This window comes from Pomacea canaliculata, linkage group LG10, assembly GCF_003073045.1.
Source record: "Pomacea canaliculata isolate SZHN2017 linkage group LG10, ASM307304v1, whole genome shotgun sequence".
Lineage (NCBI taxonomy): Eukaryota > Metazoa > Mollusca > Gastropoda > Architaenioglossa > Ampullariidae > Pomacea > Pomacea canaliculata.
This window is the reverse complement of record NC_037599.1, coordinates 2730101-2752163: the sequence shown is the minus strand read 5'-3', so window position 1 is coordinate 2752163 and position 22063 is coordinate 2730101. Positions and strand designations below refer to the sequence as shown.

Sequence of the window (22063 nt, the reverse complement as noted above, 5' to 3'; positions counted from 1 at the left end):
TGTCCTGCCTGTAAGGTCATGGGCCAAGGGTTAAGGGTCAAGGCAGAGACGCGCGTGCCAAACTAACGAATCACATCTGGTAAGAATTCTCTTGCCGTAGTAGTCTGTTGATGTGATCATCAGGGTGAGGGGGATACACTTACTACGATGCAGCAGGCAGTTAGGAGGAGGCGAGGAGGAGGAGGCGGGGGAGTCACGGAGGGTACACACGATGATGCCGACACGCCAGGTGCCATTTGGTTGTGACGACATGCATACCTATCGTGTATTTACCTACATCTGGCATCTTTCTAATTTCTTCACCACTCTCAGTAAGACTTGATCGGCTTAAAACAAACCCCGTTCTCGTCCTTAGTACTTTGTATACAATACTGTACTCGTATTGAGCCTTACAAAGCATTACTAGTATAATTTACTGTAATTACTAATATCTAGTTAGTTACTTACTTGCCTGACTCCTCTCCGTCAAGTGGCTACTAAGATAAATCTCTACATGGCCACCAAAGGACACACGACAACAGTAGTCTTCCTCGAAAGACGATGTTGCACAAAACCCGATTATCGGAATGATGATGAAAGGCCGACGATAAAAACAAAACTGAGATGGAGATTGTTCTCTCGTCTATTCATCTAGACACAGGGATGACTGAAAAGGAGAAGAACAAAAACTTATTAGATGCAAGGGGCCCTCTGACCAGGTGAAAGGGCTTCAGTTCAATGACTCCATGCCAGTGGAGGTGTTATGAGGCTAAGGTCACGTGTCAAGACAGGAAACCTCTTTGCACAAGACAAAAATAAATGTCGACAGAAAGGAAAACGAGGAAGGTCGAGACCTACCTGTGCGGTAGAAGTCTATCACTGCGTTAAAGACGGAGGGGTGACGGTCGAAGAAGTACTCCTGAGGTCCCCCTCCGGCCTGCACGTGCATCTCCGCCAGACGAGAGAGGCGAGAGTTGGGGATGGCGCGCAGGGTGGACACGTGGGTCTCGTGCCTGACCCCGCCCACGTTGAGGAGAATCCGCTCATCGTCACCGTCGTTGCTGGGCTGAGCCCATCGTCGCGGGGTGTTGAACTCGGCGTCCACCCCTGACATGCACGACACACCCGGAGGAACACCAATCCCTTCTCCCCCTCCTCCCCCTCTCGAGATGGAAGCATCAGCAGCGGCAGCAGCACCAGACGCATGATCCTGCCCACCCGTGGAGCTTGTTCCGGGTAGCCCTGCCTTAGACCCAGACCCCGAAGTGACAGAGGTGGCCGCCACCAGGGGAGAGAAGCGGGAGACTGGGGTGCCGTCCGCACCCGGCTTGAAGTTCGTCTTGATGCTGTACCTCCCGCTCTGGCAGTCTACCTTCACCGTATACGGTGGCGGGTATATCGGGTGGGTCAGGGGGGTGCATGGGGTTGCCGGCAGGCTGCCGGCCATGATGGGCACACGCTTCAGCTGGGGTGAGAAGGGCAGGTACCCGGGTACGCTGCCGGACGTAACCCGCTTGCGCCCGAGCGGGTCGGTCTTGCGTTCCCGGTCCTTGAGACACGTGAGGCTCATCTTGCACGCCGCCACTTCCTCCCCTCGCGACCGTGACCTTCCCGTAGTAGGGGCTGGGGCCAGCGAGAGACTAGCCTTGACACACGAGCGACAACAACGGAGACGACAGTGTCGACGGCGATGTCAGAAATGCACACGGGGCTCCTCCATCCGGGGCTGCGCGGTGTCCTGCGTGGCAACGTCGTCCTCGTCTTCCTCCTCGTCCTCATGGTTTAGAGTGGCGTCCCCTTCGTCGGCGAGAGCACATTCTGAGCGGCCACTACACTCTCTCCGTGTTGACACAGGCAGGACGAGACAACGACGCACAAACGTGAAATGACCGGCCGGACCGCCAGGCCCAAAGGCTCGGGGTGGCTGATGTTTCGGGAAGGAGGAGCGTGGGGTGGAGGGATCGCCCTCTGGACGACGATGGCGACGGCGGTGACCGAAAGAGGGAAGCAGTCGAAAAAACAAGGACATACCAGGATTCAGGTGGAGCCAGGAGCAGCCCTCCCAGCTACTGGCCACATGCGGAGGAGAATAAGGCGTAAGCCAAGACATCCCATGATACACACTACCTCTCACTACTCTCCATTGTGTCGAGCGGCCACGCGTGTTCTCGGACTCCTGTGATGTCACACAGAGCTGCGAATTCAGAATTCACTAACTGCTCACATCACCGCGTCTTCACGACATGTAGGTGGGCTTGGTGGTGGTGTGGTGGTGGCGAAGGTGGCGGTGGTGGTGGTCTGACAACTCTCCGTTCCTTCTGGAAACACTCCGATCCCCCGACGTTGTTCGCTCGTCACTGCCTCAGTAGGTCAGAGACTGTCCAAACCCTCGGTCACCAAGTGGATTCCACGGTGCTTGACGCCGCTCAAAGACAGAAACCTCGACCACCACACAACGCCGACCGACGACACCAGCAACGAGAAGACGACGTTGGCTGCGCGAACACACCAAGCTTCCTCCTCTCCCGCAGCACGAATGGAAGCCGAGAAGACACAGCAAGCCAGAGGCCAACTGACGCACGAGCAGCAGCAGCAGCAGCAGCAGCAGCAAACACAGATAAAGCTGGGATGTTGTTGCCTGGCCTTCAGGTCCGGCTCTGCACACCCGACAGGCACGACTACACTATATACCGTTATCGTCAGGACATGTAGGCCTCACCTCACTAGCGCCTCACTTCGCCGGCCTGCCGGTGTGTGAGTGAATGTGTGTGTGTCTGTGTGTGTGCGTGCGTGCCAGCTTCTTGTCGCGCCTGCAGGGCCAGCCGTAGTATTCCAGAATCAGCTGACAGAAGGTTGCACGGCCAGGCAAGGAGGGAGAGAGAGAGGGAGGTGACGCGAGTAGAGGATGGAGGGAAGAAGGCAGGGAGGGATGGGTATAGGATGATAGTGTGTGCGGGGTGGAGGGGGGCGGGGTTATAGAGACCCGGGGGTGGGTGGAGGAGGAGAGTGAGGGGCGTTTACACCACAGGCTGGCAGACAATGACAAGAACTGGCTGGCAGTGCTAGCACCAACACAGCCACCGACCCTGCCACCCTCTCTCCTCCCGACTTACACCCAATCCGCGCGCGTCCGCCTGACTGCACACACACACACACGCACGCGCGCGCGCACACATACACCACACACAGGCGTGCGCGCGCCAGCCCATGTTCGCGCCGGCCACGAGCGGTCTTGCGTGTGTTGATCGATGACGGCAGTTCGATCGGCTGCATCAATCAGCAGCCCTGCTCCCCACCCCATCCCCACCCCACTCACAGTGCAGTCGGCGTCGTAACTCGTGCGACACAGACCGTGTAGGCGAGTATTGTACCTACCCTACCTCCACCATCCCGCGCACACACACAGACACACAGACACACAGACACACAAACACATGACACCTCATCGTGGCTTGATTTACTGCATCAGCAAAATGTCCCAGTCACCTCAGCTCTGTTTGTGTTTATGTTTACTGTCACCACGTGTTTTAAAGGTCCATCATTCAGAAAGAAGAAGGGTGGGTACCTCTCCCCACCACCTCCGCTATGAACCCTGTCGCACCAAGGGAAGAACAAGGACCTGGCTTCTATCACTCATGTACAGGTTCGAACCTCTGACATCACCCGATTGTCACGAACTGTCAAGTGGACGATAACATTATTGTTGTCACCAGATTTTATAGCTAACTGCCAGATACTTCGGGTGGGGAGGGGACACAACAGGGTAGAAATAAAAAGAAAGACAGAGTAAAGGTTCTGATAATCCGAGGAGAGAGGATCCCAGGGAAGTGACCGAGATACATCCATGCTGAAGGTCGCTTTTTACGGGGCGATGCACTCTCACTATTGTGGTCTCCCTTTCTGTCGTGTGTGCCGCGAGTAGTGGTCTCCCTTGCTGTAGTCATCTCCCCTCTTGCTCCTCCCATCGAAGTCACGTGGTACCTCAAGGGTCGACATTGGACAAACATGGTTAGTCGTAGAGCTAACCTCTTGGGCCTGACATTCAACTTTGACAATAATTTATAATTTATAAATATTTATCTCTCTCGTGCATTCACACACACAAACACACTTACGAAGGGCTAAAGGAAGCCTACGGGCGCCGTGGACACCGGACAAAAGAAACTGCCTCCGAGGTGGAGGCGGGCAACAGAGACAAACGTCCAGTGGCAGGCTCGACCCATAACCTATCAAAACAAAGTCCAGCGACTGAACCGTTCACTGCTGTGTGGAGGTCAGGGTATGCTATGTAAATAGTGGTGTAAATATCCTGATAATCACTTAAAACTCTGAAGATGAAAATGTCAAAACAATCAAAGACAACAAAAATGGGTTAAGCGTTCAAAAAACTGATCTGCGCAGTTTGTGACTGTAGGGCACTGAGTAGTGCCGCCAACCACAGTAATTGGAAATAAATAAAACCGTTGAGTTTATCGATCCCTGGAAAATGTCAAGAGCTTTGGTATGAATATCAGGTAAGCCAACACTTCGAATTTTTTATCTGTTCCACGTGGTTACCTTCTGAGAGACGGAATACTGAATAGAAAAACACTGACGGACAGAAGGAAAGAAATGAATGGCCGGCCTGTGATTCCACGCCTGGCTGAAGGAAAGAAGGAAGGAGTAACAGGTATACTTGACCGCTGAGAAGAAAATTGAAAAATTAAAATATTATTAGTCTGTGGGCTTGTGAAGTGTAAACAGTTCATGTAGGTAGAAAAAGGTGGGGAGGTGGTGTTTCCTTTCAATGTTTGGGTAATTTGTATACGGGTATCTCAAACAGATTTATAAAGAATAGTTAACTCTACATATTCCACAGGCCCCACTTGTATTCCGGAAATTGGATGGCAGTTATTTTTACTTGAGTAGATGTGAGCGTGCATCCCTGTATACGCTGATGTACGCATGTGAGTGTTTGGGGGAGGTGGAAGGCGGGGAGTGACGTGGGTGTAGGTGCTGACGTCATTCCGTTTCTTGCCGACACAACGACGTCGACGACTGGCAGATGGCCCCTGGTGTTGGCGTACACTTTGACCCCGCCTGTAGCCGCCAGACACAGGAAATGGCGAAACACGTGGCCCAGAGCGTCGTCAGGTGGGGCAGGTGCATCCCAACAGTGCGGTCTCTGACAGGGGCGGCAACTGCGGGGTCCGGACAACGAGTGCTGCCCCTTTGAAGGTGGCACAGACAGGGTTAAAAGCTTCTTGAGCTAACGTTTGTTTCCCCTACATCATCTAGACCACAATTTTTCTTCTATTGTCCTTGGGTGTAAAGAACGTGGTGGCTGGAGGGGAACGTGTGTGTGTGTGTGTTTATATTCCAGGTAAAAACAAATATTGCAGCTTTGCGCATCATTCAACTGTGGCAGGTGTGACAAAAACGGGGAGGGGTAGAAGAAAACGTCTGTGAAACAAAATGGACGGTGAGGAAGGCCTGGAACAAAATTCGCAAACAAAATGCCGGCTTGTGATCCCTTTAACTGGCCATTGATCAGGTCGTGGAGGCACGTGCCGCAACTTGCGCGTGCAATAAGCCATGCAGCCAGCCAGCCAGCCAGCCAAGCAGCAATGGCCAGAACTTTGATTGGCGGCGCTTCGTATAGCAGTCACCTCGGCAACCAGGCGGGTGAGTAATTTTCCTCGCTGGCTGGAAGGGAGCTGCAGCAAGTTCGGGAGACACAGTGGGTGTTGGTGTAATGTCGTCTGTCCCACCGCCATCTCGAGGTGCATTTGATTGCTAGACACCACACTTTACACCTTCAGGTCGTAGGTCAGAGTCTTGCAGGACGAGGCTCTGTGAAATCGTCTTCTTTTTCTGTGTGTTTTTCAAACTATTTTTTCCCACTTAAGCTTCTAGCGTAGCAACCCAGAGAGACAGAGAAAGAAATTCCTTGCGTAATGCTGACCACTGCTGTGTTAACGGGATTAGACCGTGGATTGTTTGACTTCAGTCGATTCCCGGACCCTGCGAGATGAACAATGGGAAACAGCATTCTTCGCTCTCTGTGCTGGGGTGGGGGTCGGGTGGGGTGTCTCTTACCTCCCTGCTGCCCCCCTCCTCAGTGGGGGGACCGCGCTTACCCAAGATGACATCCCCTGCCGTCTGACACACACCGACAGGACGACATCGATATCGATGTTTGCCATGTCCTTCTTGTGTTCAGGGTCCGTGACGCCCTGCTTAGTTCAGCCAGGGAACTGCTTCCGGCTCAAAGGTTAATCGCATGCGGAGTGTGCCTTACACTGCCATGCGGCCACTTTCCAGTTCGTTTTAAAGATTGTGTGGGTGAGGTCGAAAAATGTCAATAAATATTAACTTAAATGTCCTTTGATGCTTCTTTCTGCACAAATCCGTTATATTCTTACCTTCGTGAGGTATAACCCAAATAGTGAAGTAAGGGTAGGAGGGATGCAAATTGTGTGACGTCATGTCACGTGTTACGACCGGTGGACAGGTGAAAATCTTTCTGCAAAGGGTTCATAATATAACCCTAACCCTAGCTCTTGTCACCAGCCTTAACCCTAACTACAGTCCAATAAAGCTGATGCCCCACAAAGACTTTTTCGGTGTCAAATGATCCATGAGTTAATTAGGGCGTGTTTTATTGTTGTTTGTCCGAACCATTGTAGCAGTCCTGTGTGTCAAGATGAGTTTCAGAATGAATATCTTCAGTGGCACTGTGCCGAGTACCTGGATGCTATTCCTATTAAGACGACTGCTATTGACTATAAAAATAATAATAATTATATATATATATACTTAAAAACTTCTTCACATTAACTGATTAGACTAGCCCTGCACGTAGAAATTCAGAACGTCCACCATGACCCCAGTGCTGACCTCACTAAGACATCAATAGGTCACTGTCTGCCTGTACCGGAAGTCAGTAGCGATGTGTCATGGCGGCTACAGGCCATTGCGCTCAATGCGTTCTGTGAACTCAGTGGTTGTCCGTGTTCCTTACCCAGAACTACAATAAACTACAATGGCCGCCTTTCCCTCCACGATTGAGGAAGCGGAAGTCACCCGCTTGGTCTGAGTAGCGGAACTTCCGTCCCTGGCCTCTCCAACCGTTTAAAATTTACATGATCCAAACTAGAAACAAAGTTCAAAAGCAGACGACCACTGTCGAAAAACCAGGTCAGAACAAGAAGTCTCCTGGAACATTCGAGAATAATACCAGCCTCCAGACAATCAAGAGGACGAGGTGGCTTTTTGCATTCCGAATTCAGTCGTGCTCGTATTTCGAACATTCATGTTTTTGTTTTGCGAATGCAGGCGTGCTCCTGTTCTCAACACCACATTGCTCGTCTGCCCAAGTGCTCGTAATTAAAGCAAAATGATTGCATTGTAAATACAGAAACGAGCGCATTTCGACTACAGTTGTCACTGGTTCTTGAATTCGAGAATATATATATATTTATAAATCTGTTTAATTGTCGTAATAAATTCTGTCATACGTAATTATGTTTTATTTCGCTATCCCTCATTCATGAATTTCCCTTGTGGAAATAAATAAAGTTCTAGTGTTTCTGGTTCATGTATGAGACTTGTTTCAAAATATAGCATTTAGCAACAATCTTTTAGAATTATTTTGTGGTGGTTTAAGTATTCAATGGCAGATAAAAATCATTCTTTGGCTACCTACATTGTCTAACCTTTACATACATGAGAGTGAGACAATTTTCAGGTAAAACACGTGACCTATAACCCTTGCACATGCAGGACACGGGCTTTCACATGGCAGGACCAGCTCTGAACACACACTTGTCCAGCCCAGTGAACAAGCACTAGCACAAACATTTCCAGCACAAACGACAGAAGAAGCATAGAGAAACAGAAGAGAAATTGGAATAGATGTTTAGAACACATCCAGATTCAACAGTCGTTTCTACAGGCGCCCGCCAGCGTGTCCCCAATAAAATTACTTCTGCTCCATTTTTTCAGCACAGCTGCCTGACGGCTGTTACAGAAGTCATTCTACGATGTTCATATTTTCTCATCTTATCGATTCCCTCTACCCTTCTCCCCACCCAACCCTCCCTCTCTCAGTCTCTCTCTCACTGTCTTTAGTTACTTCCCTTTCTTTTTTGCGTGAGATCTCTGTCTCCCTTCCTAGGTACTGTTGAACTACGTCCAGTGGGCACTGAGCTTACGAGACGAGATCGAAACTCATAAGGCACCAAAAATAACCAAAGGTTCTCTTTTTTCTCTCTCCATTGTTAGCAAGCCGTGTGGAAAGTTATTGCCTCATTTCCTCTCCGAGTCGGCTGGTCTGCCACAGCAGCCAGTCTGTATCACATCAGAAGAAGAAAACAACAGTCGTCTGCCGGAAGTGGCATGATGTTCCAACCCCCAGCCATCAGCCTCAAATCTTGGGGTCGTGCCTCCGAGGTTCCTGTCAGGCTCCGGAGTAATGAGATGATTGGATCGCTTACCTTTCCCTCCCTCATCTCTTACTGTTTAGAAGGTTTTAGTGAAATTGTTATGAAAAAAATAACTTTATCACACCTTCCAACACACACACACACTTACCTCACCTTCCAAGTCGATAGCTTCGGAGACAAAATTCATTCCATGTGGGGTTAATGGTGATGGGGATGATAATGATGAATGTATACAGTTTTTGTGAGTTTTGTTTGAAGCCATCCAACAAAATGTAAGAAAAATATCAGATGACCATGTCTCTCTATTTCAGATGAAGTTCATGGTCTTCAATGGTCTGGGTCAAAGGTCCTAAGCTGCAGACGTGGTCCAGAATCGTTTGTCGTGTTCACGATGCGTTCTATAATGTCCTGAAATAGGCGATAAAAGACTTATGTTGTCATTATCCATTGACAAGCAAAATATTACAGGTAACCACCACAAAAAAAAAAAACTATAAACCAAACAAAATAAAAAAGACTAAAAAACACAAACACGAAACCCAAAACACAACACAAAAAAGACAAAATTCTTCCTCCATCCAACTTCAGAAATTCCACACTTTTTCTCTTCTTTCTTTTTCCTCTGCAATATTTTTAGCAAGTACTGCGTGGGAACCTTGAAAATCACGAAGAAGTTTCTTGATCTGTTTGCTCTAAAGGTGGAATTATTTATTTTTTCGACTTGGACTCGACCCAGTTGTGTACATCGCACCATCGCTTACTGCCATTGCAGCTTTCACCAGTGATTGAGTAGCTTCTTTCCCACCGAGAAACTCACGATAACTCACCCAGCCCTCAGTTCCCAGCTCAAATTACCAGATAGCAATAACGGAAAAATAAAGAACATCCTCAAAACTAAATAAACGTTAAATGTCATCCAGACTGCACATGCGAGTTGAAAAGTAGATGTAACAATGGAGGTAGTGTAGTCTGGACGGGAGGGTGGGATATGGATACTACTAAAAGAAGAAAATAAAGTTAGTTTGCGATGTTAAAATCGTGAGTAGTGTTCAGCAAGAAATGTGTCGAGGCAGGAGAGTCACTGTGGTGTAAGGAGGGTGGACGAGTTGGGAAAAGTTTAAAGACAAAAAAACGTTTTGAAGAAAAGAGAAGGCAAGAGAGCAGCTGGTTAAAAAAAAAAGCCAGGAAAGATTAAATCAACAAAAACAAAAATACAAACAAACAAAAAATCAAGCGGCCCCAGCAGTGGTTCACCATAAAATTACCGTTGGAATTGGGTGGCCAGAGTCGTTGCGTCCGACCTGTGATCAGTGTCTGATGTGGGCTGGGCGGACTCACCAGGCGAAAGGAGGACGTGGAGCAAAATTACCTTGGGACCGCGGTACACTCTGTGAATTCCGCGAAACAAAGGTACTAATCAGGGGTAGCGGGCTAACCATGGGGTGCAGCGGTCACGTAATCGAGAAAAGCAAACAGAAGGCGAAATGAAAAATATAAGCTTACAACAAGGCTAGCATGGAGCGTTAGGTTCAATTCCAAACGGTCCAGTCAATGCGCGTTCAATCATTTACGCGGACACCCGGGGGACGGAGATGTTTTTTTTTTTTTAAAGCACAATTTTTTTTTCAATCTCTCTCACTTCAAAATAGTATTCAAGGAAAAAGTTGCATTAATAAAATGTATATAAGTACAGCGGATACGCAAGGATTCACACGTTTGCGAAAATCTCCGAAACGACGGTTTCTACTTTTTTTTTTTTTTTTAATAATAATAAACCGTTTTCGATTTTTCTGACACTTTTCCTTAAAACTAGATTGATTTCTTTCTTGACAAAGCTGCAGCGTTAACCTTTAGACAAAAGGATCGCTGCCAGCACCACCCAGGGTGGTTTTTCCGGCCGACGTGAGCCACAAGGTTGGTGAAGCCCCAGGGAGGGGGAGGGGCGGGGCGGGGTGCCACAGGAAGCTATATACTCAATGTATGAGCGAACCTGCTGTGATATTCGCCGGACAAAGAGTCCAGCTTCAGGTACATCAAAGGAAAAGGTGATAGGAAGTTCGGAAGGCATTTACTTTACGTGAAAGCTCGATAAACATCCGAAAATGATTACATAGAAATGATTATTCGTTCTGAGGACAGAAGCAACGTGAATAATGAAAACTGATTAAGCCAAATACAGGACACAGTTTTTGTCCCCAGGAACGACTATTTCCAAATTAATCGGCTTAATTATTCTAATTAATGCTGATAATTATTTATAGCCTATAAATTTAGCTCAAACTTCTATCAGCATTAAAGTACAAGCAGTGTGATAGTATAAATAAAAGATGAAGTTAAAAGTCACAACACACAAGTATCCACGGTGAAGGTTTAGCAGCTGTTACACACGTGTCTGTCTTCATGGTGTCCAGTAAGCACGCGTGTATGACTGTCGGTTCGTTTGTTGTCTTTCGTGTTTAACTCATATACCCTTTACAAATCCGAATTCCTTATTTTTAGAATTTATTCCTTCGTCTCTTGACTAGTACCAGCTGACTAATGGTTATGATGGTCCTCTGAAACTAGTCGTAGGGGGAAACAAGCGAATATATGCAACGGCAGGTCGCCAGTCACGTGACTTGAGCAGTGGTGAGCAGGTCCTGCATGGATCGTCCAGTCCACTCCACCTTTGCCAGTCTTCCTTTTGTTCACCTCTGCGCCGGCATCTCCCGATACCCTCAAAGCTTTCTTTAAACAGGTTCCCCCCTAGCATTGCTTGCTATTATAATACTACATCATGATCTTCTCTCTTCCCCTACTGAATGCTTGTCTCACTTGTCTCACGGGAGTGTGGTATTTCTTTGAATTAATCCAGGATGGTAAAACTGCAAGAAAATCCTAAAATATTAAAGCAAAATAACATTACATATCTTGGGAAAAATTCTATCAGCCACTCAACACTCAGAACTGATGCTGACAATTGACGTGCATCCCACTTTATTTCACTTGATATGTAGATCCCACTGTTTATTCAATGAAGTGAAAGTAGATAAACAGGTACCAAAAGTCAACATTTTACAAAACATAATCACATTTATTTTCACATAGCAGTTCATGTTAGTATACATGTTTGTTCTTATTTAAACACAATACAAAAAGTTTACAGTTTCAGTATTTGTAATATATACACACTGTTAAATTCAAACTCAACTTAAGTTGAACATTATAAGATCAAAATTGTATAAACTGAAGATTTGACGCTGAAATATTACCTGCACAGTGATTTTATAAAATAATAATGTCAACCTATTCTTAATAAGCATAAATCTTTGTGGCTAAGCAAATTCTACATTCATTAATGCACAGGCAAATGTATACATGCACACACTCTCTCACACTACAAATATCGAGACAACATTGCAAAATTCTTTGTTCCAGATCTTATCATTAGACTTAGCAGTCTACTTAAAGTGTCTACTCTTTCTTATAAGACAGAATTTATAGTTTTGACAGAAGACAGCTCTATGTTAAAGAATAAAGGCTTTTACCAAATCAGCTCCAACTTTAGTATTAGTGGATGACAATAAAGGCATCCAGAAAAAAGTTATGAGAATGTAGAGGTGGTTGTAGCTCTAACTTTTCTGCATTAGTGTTTTCATCACCTCAAATGCAGAGCGTGCTCTCAAATGTGTCATGCAAAACTGGTAGAGATTTTTAAAACTGCAGTGTTTTGGTGGCAAGAATGAACTATCAAAAAAAAAAAACCTGAATGTGGAACAGCATTAGCTCAAGGTAGACAGACCAACTCTTGCTTCAAGGTCCCCCTCTTCTATGTGCATAAACAGCAGCACCCTATGGTTTGCAAGACACTAAGTGAATCTGTAGTTACAAAAAAAAAATGTTATGATGTTCCTTCACTCCAAAAAGTTACTCAAGCAGCCATCATGATCCAAATGTAGTAAATGTGTCCCAAAATGCATATATCACCCTCAAATGTGACGCATGGTGCTACTTCAGCACCTATCATCATGCATCATCTTTGTTCACAGATGATTTTTCCTACAGCAGTGATCCAGTTTAGTGAACAGCATCTTTAGACGGTGGCTAAGGTAGCATCAAAAGGCTTGCATCTTGCCCATTGATGCTAACTGAAATAAGTTACACAAACATGACGCAGCAGCACACAGGTCAGGAAGCAGGTGATTAATCGTTGGCATGTTCATGCCTCTGTTGCAATTTGACCCATCGTACCCATGCTACTCACACAGCCTTTTTCCCCTCCATCGTCAATGGCCAAAAAACCTGCAGACAGAAGACAGTTTAAAAAGCACATAAAAAATTGTCTTTCTTTTCAGGCAAAGTACAAAAGGAAGATCTCAGTTGAATCATTTCTTCCTTCCCCCACCCACCACAGAATGTAATAGGTATCTTTCTCTCAAATCACACACTTTCTATGATTATTGTTTCTCCTACTGTAATCTCCAGTCCTAATGGGTTTGGGCTATCCACATACCACCACTCTTGCTGCTAGTGGGGCTGCTACATGGATGACACCATGTCCACTCTACACAAAGATATGGTGGCAGAGTTCACCGAACATCTGAACAGCCAGTACCAAGCCATTAAGTTCACCCATGAGGTCGGGCAGAATAATAACATTGCCATGCTTAACATGAACATAACTAGGGGAGACAACGAGCTGTCTTTGGTGTCTACCTCAAACCAATGTACACCAGTCAGTACCTGAGTCATCCACCTATCTCATATGAACTGGCCATGATCCACACTCTCTGTCATTGAGCAAAAACCACCTGCTCATCGAATGAAGCTCAGGAGGGAGAACTTTAACACCTGAAGGAGGTGCTCAGGCATTTGGGCTACCCCAAATTGGCATGGCACTTAGTTGGGAGACTTAAAGCCACTCCCCACCCGTCATTCAGCAAAACGACTACGCAACATGAGTGCATCACCATCACTTATGTCACAGAATCCATTTCCTCTAACATCAGGAAGAATGCGTTCATGGTCATAGTTGTGCAACACCATTTGCAGCAGACTAGTGGCACCCTAGTGACAAGACTGAGAAGCTGGACAAATCAGGTAGCATCTAACACATCTAAGGCCATGACGTGTATGTTGTTGAGTTTGTTTTGTTTGGGTTTTTTTTTTTTTGGGGGGGGGGGGGGAATGGGTTGGAGAGGGTTAATCAAGGCTATATTGTGGCAAGGCAGCCAGCCCTGTAAACAGATGCTGCATGCAGGACAGCCAGCCTTCACTGTATTGGTGACAGGTGCTAACTGTTGTGTTACCGGACCACCCTTCAGCTTATGTGGGGGTTAAAAAAAAAAAATGGAGAAAACTGAAACTAAGAATAAAAGAACAGGGAAGGAAATTCTCACCAGGGAAGGGGGGAACATTTGCAAAGTAGCAGATATGTCTTCTCCCCAAATGTTGTCACCATCTTGGTTAAGAGGTTCTCGAGAGAGATAAAGGAAGTTATTTACATCAAATGCCAAACCTTCCCTGATTAGAGACGATGGGCAATGCCAGCTTCTGGCATTCTACAGCAGTCTTATTCACTTTTTATACTTCATGAGATTTAATATTGCTCTAGCTACTGAAGAAAATGTGTGTGAAAAAACTACACACAGTGTGACATTGGAAATAACAGACTGTGAGGGAAGGATGTGGAGTAGGGCTGTGATGGAGCATATAATTTTTTGTCATTTTTTTATCAGGGTGTTTAGATTCCCTCTGTGTTTTTGACATTTAAATTGTAATGTTAGCTAGATTTGTGGTGACAGAACCCCATTTGGGTGTGGTAGCTTTTGATGGCAACAATTTTTGTTATCCAATTTACTTACCTTTCTGGATATTAGTGGCCAACAACAAACTAAAGGCTAATTCACATAGTTTGAATTCTATTAAACTTTATCTACAATTATACCATAAACAGTTAAATTTTCAGTACAATTATTTTGAAAATAATGAAAATTTATGAATTCAGAGAGAAAGGCCTATGCCCAAGAAGTAAAATTGGTGAGTTAAGTGGTTCTTTTGTGAGCAAAAAAATCTTACTCACAATAACATCAGAATCATGACAAAAATGTTCCATAGTGCAATGAAGATGCGCATGTGCCTTAAACTCAAAAGGAACTCTCTGACTTTGTCACCTGCAACATGAAAGAAATATAACAATGGTAAAAATGACAGGTCACCTCTCCAAATCTAAAGATATACATTCTGAGCACACTATGTGGATTTCAGTACAAACTGCAAATGAGTCACAAATCTGCAATTCAATGGCTCATGCTAATCAATTCCTTCTACAGCTACATTTTTTTGTACAGCACTATACACTTATCTATATTTTATTTTTAGTGCTTTATATTATTGTTTGCTTGAATGTCTATTAAAATTAAGAATTTGTTTTTGCTTTTTTGGCCAGATCCCTCAGGATCATTACCAATCTTCTAATGTAAGCTAACAGTCAAAATGAAATATAAATAATTGTAAAACGTTTTTCTCTGTAATCAAAATTGTCCAATTTAATAGGTTGGCCTTCTAGGTGCTTATTAACTGAGATCCCCTCCCTCAGACTAATTGCTGACACATCGCTGCCTCTGCTAACCTATAGATTATCAACAATTTGAGGTCTCATTGTTTAGTCAACCTCCCTGACAAACAGCCTACCCTTCCAGTGACGTGGAAACCCAATAAAATTCTGGAGCATTCTAAATACAAAAATAAAAATGATATGAAAAAAATATGAAAACCATTTTTACATTTCCCCAAACACGAGATCAAGTTTTTACTTTTTCTTTTGTCAGAAAAAGAACTGAATACACAAGCAGCCTATTCTACATTGTACATCAACAAACATATTTGAACAAATATTCAATTCTGGTAAATATTTTCTACAATGATTTCCTAACATTTAAACCAACCCAATATTTTTTAAAGGCGGTTATGAGGTAAGACAATTAATGAATAGTAATATAAACTTTCATGGAAAAAAAATTATTAGTGAAATTTAGAACATTTAAGCAAACCTGATGTGACAGTCTCTGAAGCCACTCCAAATGCTGGTTCATCCCGTGGTTTTTTCCTGAAAAGATGCATCTATGTTGAGGTTAATACTGTGGTGTTAAAAAAAGTTGTCTTGCTGTTCTTTGGACTGTCGTGTCATAGTTACCAAACATGCCATTAACAGGTGATAATTTTTACTACATTACTGAAGAAACTTAAGATAAAAACATTATTTTTTTTCAACCCTTTTAAAAATTTAAAACGAATACTGAAAAGAGTTAGCTTGTCTAACCTCATGTATTCTTCATTTGGTTTTCTAGACTGAATAAAGCGTGACATACATGAGTATACATACTTTGCTGCACCCAAGAACACAAATAAATTGCTTTTTAAGTAGCCTTAATAGCTTCAAAAAAATGTAATAACTAAAAATAAAGAGCAAGGCTAGCAATATTTAAAAATATTATTCTATGTTATATACTTACAAGCGGAAATTGAGAACTGCTCCTGCATTCACAAGCAACGTTCTGAAAATATTCATAAGTATATCAGTAACCAAGCACTTCAAACAAAAGTATACGAGTCTATAGGCCAGTTTAGAATTTTGTAAACAAATTTTAAGTGAATGATTTGTTTCGTGTTCGTGTGTTTTTACAAGATTGTCAACTTACTGTTCTCTCAACCCATTTTCATGAAGCAAAAACTGAACCAATATATGTGCGTACCTGTGTGTATGTGTGTGCTTTATATATATAGTCATGTGTATGTGAAAGTAGCCCGTGTTTAACAGTAATATACTGTATATATCAATAACATAGATGTTGGTTGTCTACACTGTGTTCATGAATTCGTCGATTAACTCACCCGAACAAAATTAAGTCTGACAACATGTTAATACGAACAGACTTTAGGACTTGAGAACTACAAAAGCCTCTCCGGAATTCCTCAAAATTATTAAATGAAATGGAAAACGCTGAGAGACAAGAGTAGACCGCGCGCTGGATGTTGTTTTGTCTTCGTCTCACGTCAACAGGAAGTGACGTAAGGGAGGCTACTCTACATCCACGTTTCGCCACCGACGTGCGTATTAGGTTCGTAGACTAATTATTTTATTTATTTCAGCACTTATAGCACAAAACAATAACAAAAAAAAGCAGGTTGCCCTTTCTGCGATGATCAACAATAATAATAAACGTTAAAAACAACAGTTGACAATGACAATGTGGTACACAACAACAACACACAGCTACTGATAATGAAAGTAGGAAATGACGCGTAAATACACATTCGACTAATGAATACAATGTGAAAAAGAATGGCATTGTTGCATAATGGTACCAAAATGTATAGCATTTCTTAAACAAATGTGTTTCGACTGAACGTTTAAATACTGTATTCGGTTTAGAATAGCGCATTTTTTATATTGTCTATGTGGGACATTGCAGGAGTTAACGGATAGAATGCTAGTCAGATGAGCGGAGGTTTCGAGGGGTGTGATCACAGACTTCTGTAAGTCTGTGGGTGGATTAGCAGAAAAATGGAGGATCCAGTAAAAAAAAACAAACAAACAAACACGTAGCAGAGAGTTGAAAGCCTATATTTATAGTCTATTATTTCTTGCTTTAATTGTGAAGAATGTGTAGAAGTTATATCGGCGATTTTGACGCACATTTGAGGATTTATACAATTCATTATCCCGATTTCAAACATGAAGCAAATATTTTGCTCTGTGATTATCAGAAGAGATCCCTATTTCTACAAGAAATGCCCTTCAATCAGTAATGTTGATCTGCTATTTTGACTTGAAATGTTTTGTAGTTAAAAACTATTTTTTGCATGACCTTTTTAATTTCATGAATGTATACTTCTTTGTTGTAGATGTTTATTGATGACATGATATTATACTATTATCATTCATCTCAGTGCATTAGCCACAAAATTAATGAAAGGTGTTTTCCGAGCTTGAGCCGGAGCCTAATATTGTACATTTTAATTAATGTAATTAGACTCGTGTAACATGAAGGTGACTTTTTATGTGTGTTAGATGAATGCCACGGAACTGTGAAACAACCGAGCTATCGTTTTACCTTATCTTTTACCTTAGCTTGAAATAACGGAATATCTGCATTCGTTTGCTGCTTCACCTGGACATCTCTGTAGCACTGCTACCTTCTTTATTTCTTTTAGGTTGCCAAGCTATGGACTGTAGACTGATATCTGATAAAATGTACAGAAAAGCAGAAGGTCTAGTCTTTACATTAATAAAGCTGTATCTTTTACCGATTCATAAATGTATTTTCATATTCATTTATTCATTCGCTTGGTAGTTCATTCAAGCAGAAACGAGCAAACTTTTCGCTTACAGACTTTTCACAGTTTTTTTTTTTTAAGGCTTCATACATATCTATTGTGGACAGTGTTAATATTGCAATTAATGATGGCTATATATGCATGTATCCTGCTTGTGCTGCACGGTTCAGCAACACCCAGGAAGTCGAGCAAATGTCATTTTTGCATCCGGTTCTTCGTGTGTTTTGCGGGAAGATGAGACTGGAGTTTTGAAGTTCAATTTTTTATGTAGGTGTCGTAAAGAAAATTGCCAAGTCACTCTCCCGGTAAGTTAAGTTGAAGTTCGCTCTGCAAAACAAATGTAACCGGCCCTGACACTGTTTTGACCTGATTTTTAAATTAGTTAAGCTCCTTGGCGAACCCGGATACTTGCAACAAACAACGAGTAGTGCATTTAAAGAGCTGAGGCCGCAGTGCACAGTCAGAGGAGACGAAGCGATCCAGCGCGTGCCGAGGTAAAGATACTGTCAGAATAACATAGAATACTGTCAGGATACAATAGAATACTGCCAGGATACAATAGAATACTGTCAGGATACATTAAAATATTGTCAGGATATTGCAAACCACTGCTGTTCACAAAAGAAACCTTTTTTTGACAGTCATGATCATCTTTTTATATTCTAGTGATAAGAAGACTCTAATGTCACGTCGTTCTGTGTCTGGTCGTCGCTAATCAGATGGAAACGACGATGAATCAGCTGCGAGCCTGGTATCGCGACAATGTCGCCGACGACCCCGTGGGTCTGCACCTCACCAACCCGCCTCACTTCTTGTCTGCGGAGGAGGTCAAGCTGAATTCAGGAGTGGAATATGAATTTGTGAGTCTTAAAGAAAAGATAGTGAATAAATCGTAAAACCCTTTCTCTGTCCCTGGGACCGGTCGTCACTGCTAAGGTGATACTCGAAAGAGAGAGAGAGGGACAGAAAGAAGGACTAATACACAATTCTTTATTTACGACAGTGGGCTGAGAGATTGAAAGAAGCAGAGCAAAGCATTTTTTTTTTCATATAGCCCTCGCCTTTTACAAATGGAAGAATAAACTAAGTTACAAAAGTAATATAAAGTAAGGTATGATCAACAGAGAGTGAAGGGGGGGGGCGATATGTGCAAAAGTGGTAATTATTAATACATTTTTACAAACGGTAATGGAATTGGGAAGTATCCCCAAATCTTTATGTCTTTTAATCTTTATGTAAGTTCAATTTGCATCTTGGTACTACGCTCACGAGTGGTGGTTAAGAAGCCTCATTAAATGTTCAGAACTTATTTCTGTCGTGGCAAGCTCCCTGAGTATTTCATGCTTGATTTAATTAGGTCAATTTTTGAAATAGACCCAAGTTTCAAAGACCTACGTATTTTTGAGAAAAAGAAAAGAGACTTAACACTTTATGCACGTTAGAAACGTTTACAGACTCACCTGTACACTTCTCCTCATATCTCGTGTTTCCAGATTGCCGACACCGAAGATCAGGCAGAACTCGACAAACTTCGCAAAGGATGTTCACACTACGATTGGCTGGATTTCTCCAAAGACACAGGCACCAACTTTGAGGAGAATGTGAGGAGACAAAATAAACCCTCTTGCTCCATATTCATGAAACTCGATCTTTGATCCTAAATGGTCAATGACTGCTGCCCTCCCCATCTTGGAACTTCCTTCTTGCAGCCACCCTCCATGCACACTTTTAGTTCCGTAGACACAAATCTACCTTGTGTCAGTTTAAAACAATTCTCTGACCTCTGTTTGCAGAGGGTGAAGTTCGCCCAGGAACACCTGCACGCCGACCCCGAGAAGCGGCTGATCACTGATGGCGGCGGCTTCTTTGAAGTCCGGGATCAAGATGACCGCTGGATTCGCCTGCACTTGAAGAAGGGCGACCTGATCACTCTACCTGCAGGCATCTACCACAGACTGTATCTAGATGACAAGGTAGGTTTCCCATGCTATAAATAGCTTCGCCAAATAATACACAAGACGTCGTGACATTTTCTTAATAAAACCGGACATAGCTGACGGAGGCAAGATTAACAGCACATCCTGATATATAACCTTAGTTCCTAAAAAAAAAAAAAATGGCTTGCTTCGAAAAAAAAGACTACAAGACGTCTTTGCTGACACATCTGTCCGACACAGGTAAAACCCATCGCTTATTCTGTAGTCCAAAGGTGGTAGTCGCAATCTCACACACATGGTGCATGTATTACGAACGTATTTTTTCTTTCTTTTATAAAAAAAAATGTTACTCTCAATAGCCATTTTTTGTTGGGTCTACATTTAATATGAGACGGCTGGCCGATTGTGAAGGTATATATACAGAAAGCAGAAATGTGCTCTAACCACTCGGCTATCTGCTTCGAGTTTTACTTGAAAATGTCCTGCGAAAAATATATTTTATTTACACGTCTGTGCGTGTACAAGAATGCTGCGCTTGTAGACGGAAATCGGCAATCATGTGCTCACACCTACATTTGCGTGCAGGTATAAACAAAATTGTTGCATGTAATCAGTCGAATTGGTTTAATCCCATAATCTGTACCTGCGCGATAATACTGACTTGTGAGTGGAAACAAGCGAGAGAGCTTATTTACACTTCACTGTGCGTGCAGGGCTACGTGAAGATGCTGCGCTTGTACACGGAGACAACCGAGTGGGTGGCCCTCAACCGTGGTCCGGAAGCTGACCAGCACCCGGTCAGAGCCCAGTACCTCAACAGTCTTCACGAGAAAGTCATCTCCGTCCAGTAAACAATGTGTCGGCAGCCGATGCAAGACGAATGTCTACTTCAACTTGCCTTTGAATTTTTGTTCAGTTTGTTCCTGGTGCCACAGATAGGTTGTGAAGCAAGTTTCTTGTTTCTTGCCAAATTGAAAAAAAACCCACGTAACTCGTTTAAGCTTAAATATAAATAATTGATAAGAGCTATTTTTGACTGTGGTGAAAATCTGGGAACGATGGTCATAGTGATCTTGAAGCGATGACTTTTTATATGCAAAATTTTGCAGGAAAGCAGCAAATGCTTTCAAATGCACTTGAACTTCAACATCTACTTATCTTTCTTTGTTCTATATAGTCTTTGTTCGTATTCTCTTTTCCTTTTTTGAAGGTATGCTTTCTCTCACAATGTCGTCAAGCTTTCATCAAACAAATTCGTTTAATAATTAATAATTTTCTTACATTAAATAATGATTAAATTTTACAAAGGACCGGTTTTTTTCCTTATAATTTTGCAGTTGACCTATCATAATGGAGAGCATGAAAATAGCTTATGGTATTCATGATAGTCAAGTACATGATGAATCACATGGAAAGTACGTAGTAATAATCCCTGAGTTTTTAAAGACACATTTCGCACTTGTATTCTTGTATTGCAAACACTTTTTTTTATAAATTCACCTAGTCATTGACCTTTCAGTGTATATTTTATTTTGTTTATTTTTAATACTTATGAATATTTCTTTTGCCTCTTAAAGATAAATATGTCAAGTTTTAATATTAATTTTTCGAATTTTCTATGACATAAGCTCGGGGAAAGGAGAAAGTAAATTTCCTTTTAAAACGAACTTAATTACAGCAGAGACAAATGCTATGATTTAAGACTTTATGAAATTGTTAAGGTATATTTTTTACGATTTTTTACCGGTACTTTTGCTAATACAGAAAAGCTTGAAAATTTGTCTTGCATGTATGCAACGCAATATATCAGCTCTTTTTCTAACAGAAATTATTTGTGAAAATAATAAAAAATAAAAATGCATAAATTATAGTATTGTGTTGTGTAATGAAATTAATGTTTAATATTTTTGAAAGCAGCATTTGCTAATATATGGGTGGTATTTTATCGCACGGGGAGAGGAAAGAGACTCCTCTGTGCTTTAATGAAGCAAGTAGCCGACTGTATGTTCTTGGGAGAAAAAAATAGGATTCTTCATCCGGAATTGTTCATCTGAACCCTTTCCCTCCTCGCTCGCTGCTCCGGGTGTTGCAGAGACGAGTGCGAAACACGAAAACATTACCTAATGTATTCTTTTTGTACAAAAATAAAATCCACAATCGACGTGTTTGTGTATTTTGTTTTTAAATTATGAATCAAACAAGTTCCCCCATTGATCGTCTAAATTCTGTTTCGGATCCTTAAGTATCTGTCAAATTGTTAGGGCCCCTTTAAAGGTTTATTTTACTATATTACGGGGGATAGTATTCAAAAAAGATAATTTGTCACAGATCCTTCAACAACAATGTTTACTCTTTCTGCCTGTTGGTGAAGATGTTAGATGTTCACAAAGCGTGAAGCATTAG

General features: G+C 42.9%; 3 protein-coding genes across 8 annotated transcripts in view; 1 reads left to right on the top strand and 2 right to left on the bottom strand.

Annotated features, from left to right (window-relative positions):
• LOC112573794 (potassium voltage-gated channel protein Shaw-like) overlaps nucleotides 1–3307 on the bottom strand; it is a 62253-nt gene extending 58946 nt beyond the window's left edge. The window contains exon 1 of one of the 2 annotated variants that reach the window (XM_025254393.1): nucleotides 838–3307. In XM_025254393.1, the coding sequence (XP_025110178.1) occupies nucleotides 838–1549 (712 nt within the window). In that variant the 5' untranslated portion in view covers nucleotides 1550–3307. The remainder of the gene's footprint in view (nucleotides 1–837) is intronic. The other variant, XM_025254395.1, reaches the window with a different exon arrangement.
• Nucleotides 3308–11358: 8051 nt separating this feature from the next.
• LOC112573799 (small integral membrane protein 7-like) lies at nucleotides 11359–16454 on the bottom strand. Its single transcript, XM_025254403.1, has 5 exons — nucleotides 16278–16454; nucleotides 15899–15940; nucleotides 15437–15492; nucleotides 14467–14557; nucleotides 11359–12686 (listed from the first exon to the last, which is right to left on the bottom strand). Exons 1-5 carry the CDS (start codon nucleotides 16301–16303, stop codon nucleotides 12671–12673), a joined length of 231 nt encoding a protein of 76 aa, XP_025110188.1. The 5' UTR covers nucleotides 16304–16454; the 3' UTR covers nucleotides 11359–12670.
• LOC112573797 (1,2-dihydroxy-3-keto-5-methylthiopentene dioxygenase-like) lies at nucleotides 16446–21822 on the top strand. Of its 5 annotated transcripts, none has more exons than XM_025254399.1 (5): nucleotides 16446–16504; nucleotides 18390–18583; nucleotides 19217–19324; nucleotides 19517–19696; nucleotides 20374–21822. In XM_025254399.1, exons 2-5 carry the CDS (start codon nucleotides 18443–18445, stop codon nucleotides 20509–20511), a joined length of 567 nt encoding a protein of 188 aa, XP_025110184.1. In that variant the 5' UTR covers nucleotides 16446–16504; nucleotides 18390–18442; the 3' UTR covers nucleotides 20512–21822. The 5 variants fall into 5 exon arrangements, with proteins under 5 accessions (XP_025110184.1, XP_025110186.1, XP_025110187.1 ...); XM_025254401.1 differs by having other exon boundaries at nucleotides 16470–16504; nucleotides 18428–18583; XM_025254402.1 differs by lacking the exon at nucleotides 16446–16504 and adding an exon at nucleotides 18007–18217 and having other exon boundaries at nucleotides 18443–18583.
• The last annotated feature ends 241 nt before the right edge of the window (nucleotides 21823–22063 follow it).

Coding starts and splice junctions, on each gene's coding strand:
- LOC112573799 (XM_025254403.1), bottom strand. CDS start 16,303: ATGTTGTCAGACTTAATTTTGTTCGG. Junction 15,941..16,277: donor TCAGACTTAATTTTGTTCGG/GTGAGTTAATCG, acceptor GAATATTTTCAG/AACGTTGCTTGTGAATGCAG. Junction 15,493..15,898: donor GCAGTTCTCAATTTCCGCTT/GTAAGTATATAA, acceptor GCATCTTTTCAG/GAAAAAACCACGGGATGAAC.
- LOC112573797 (XM_025254399.1), top strand. CDS start 18,443: ATGGAAACGACGATGAATCAGCTGCGAGCCTGGTATCGCGACAATGTC. Junction 18,584..19,216: donor CAGGAGTGGAATATGAATTT/GTGAGTCTTAAA, acceptor TCGTGTTTCCAG/ATTGCCGACACCGAAGATCA. Junction 19,697..20,373: donor GACTGTATCTAGATGACAAG/GTAGGTTTCCCA, acceptor CTGTGCGTGCAG/GGCTACGTGAAGATGCTGCG.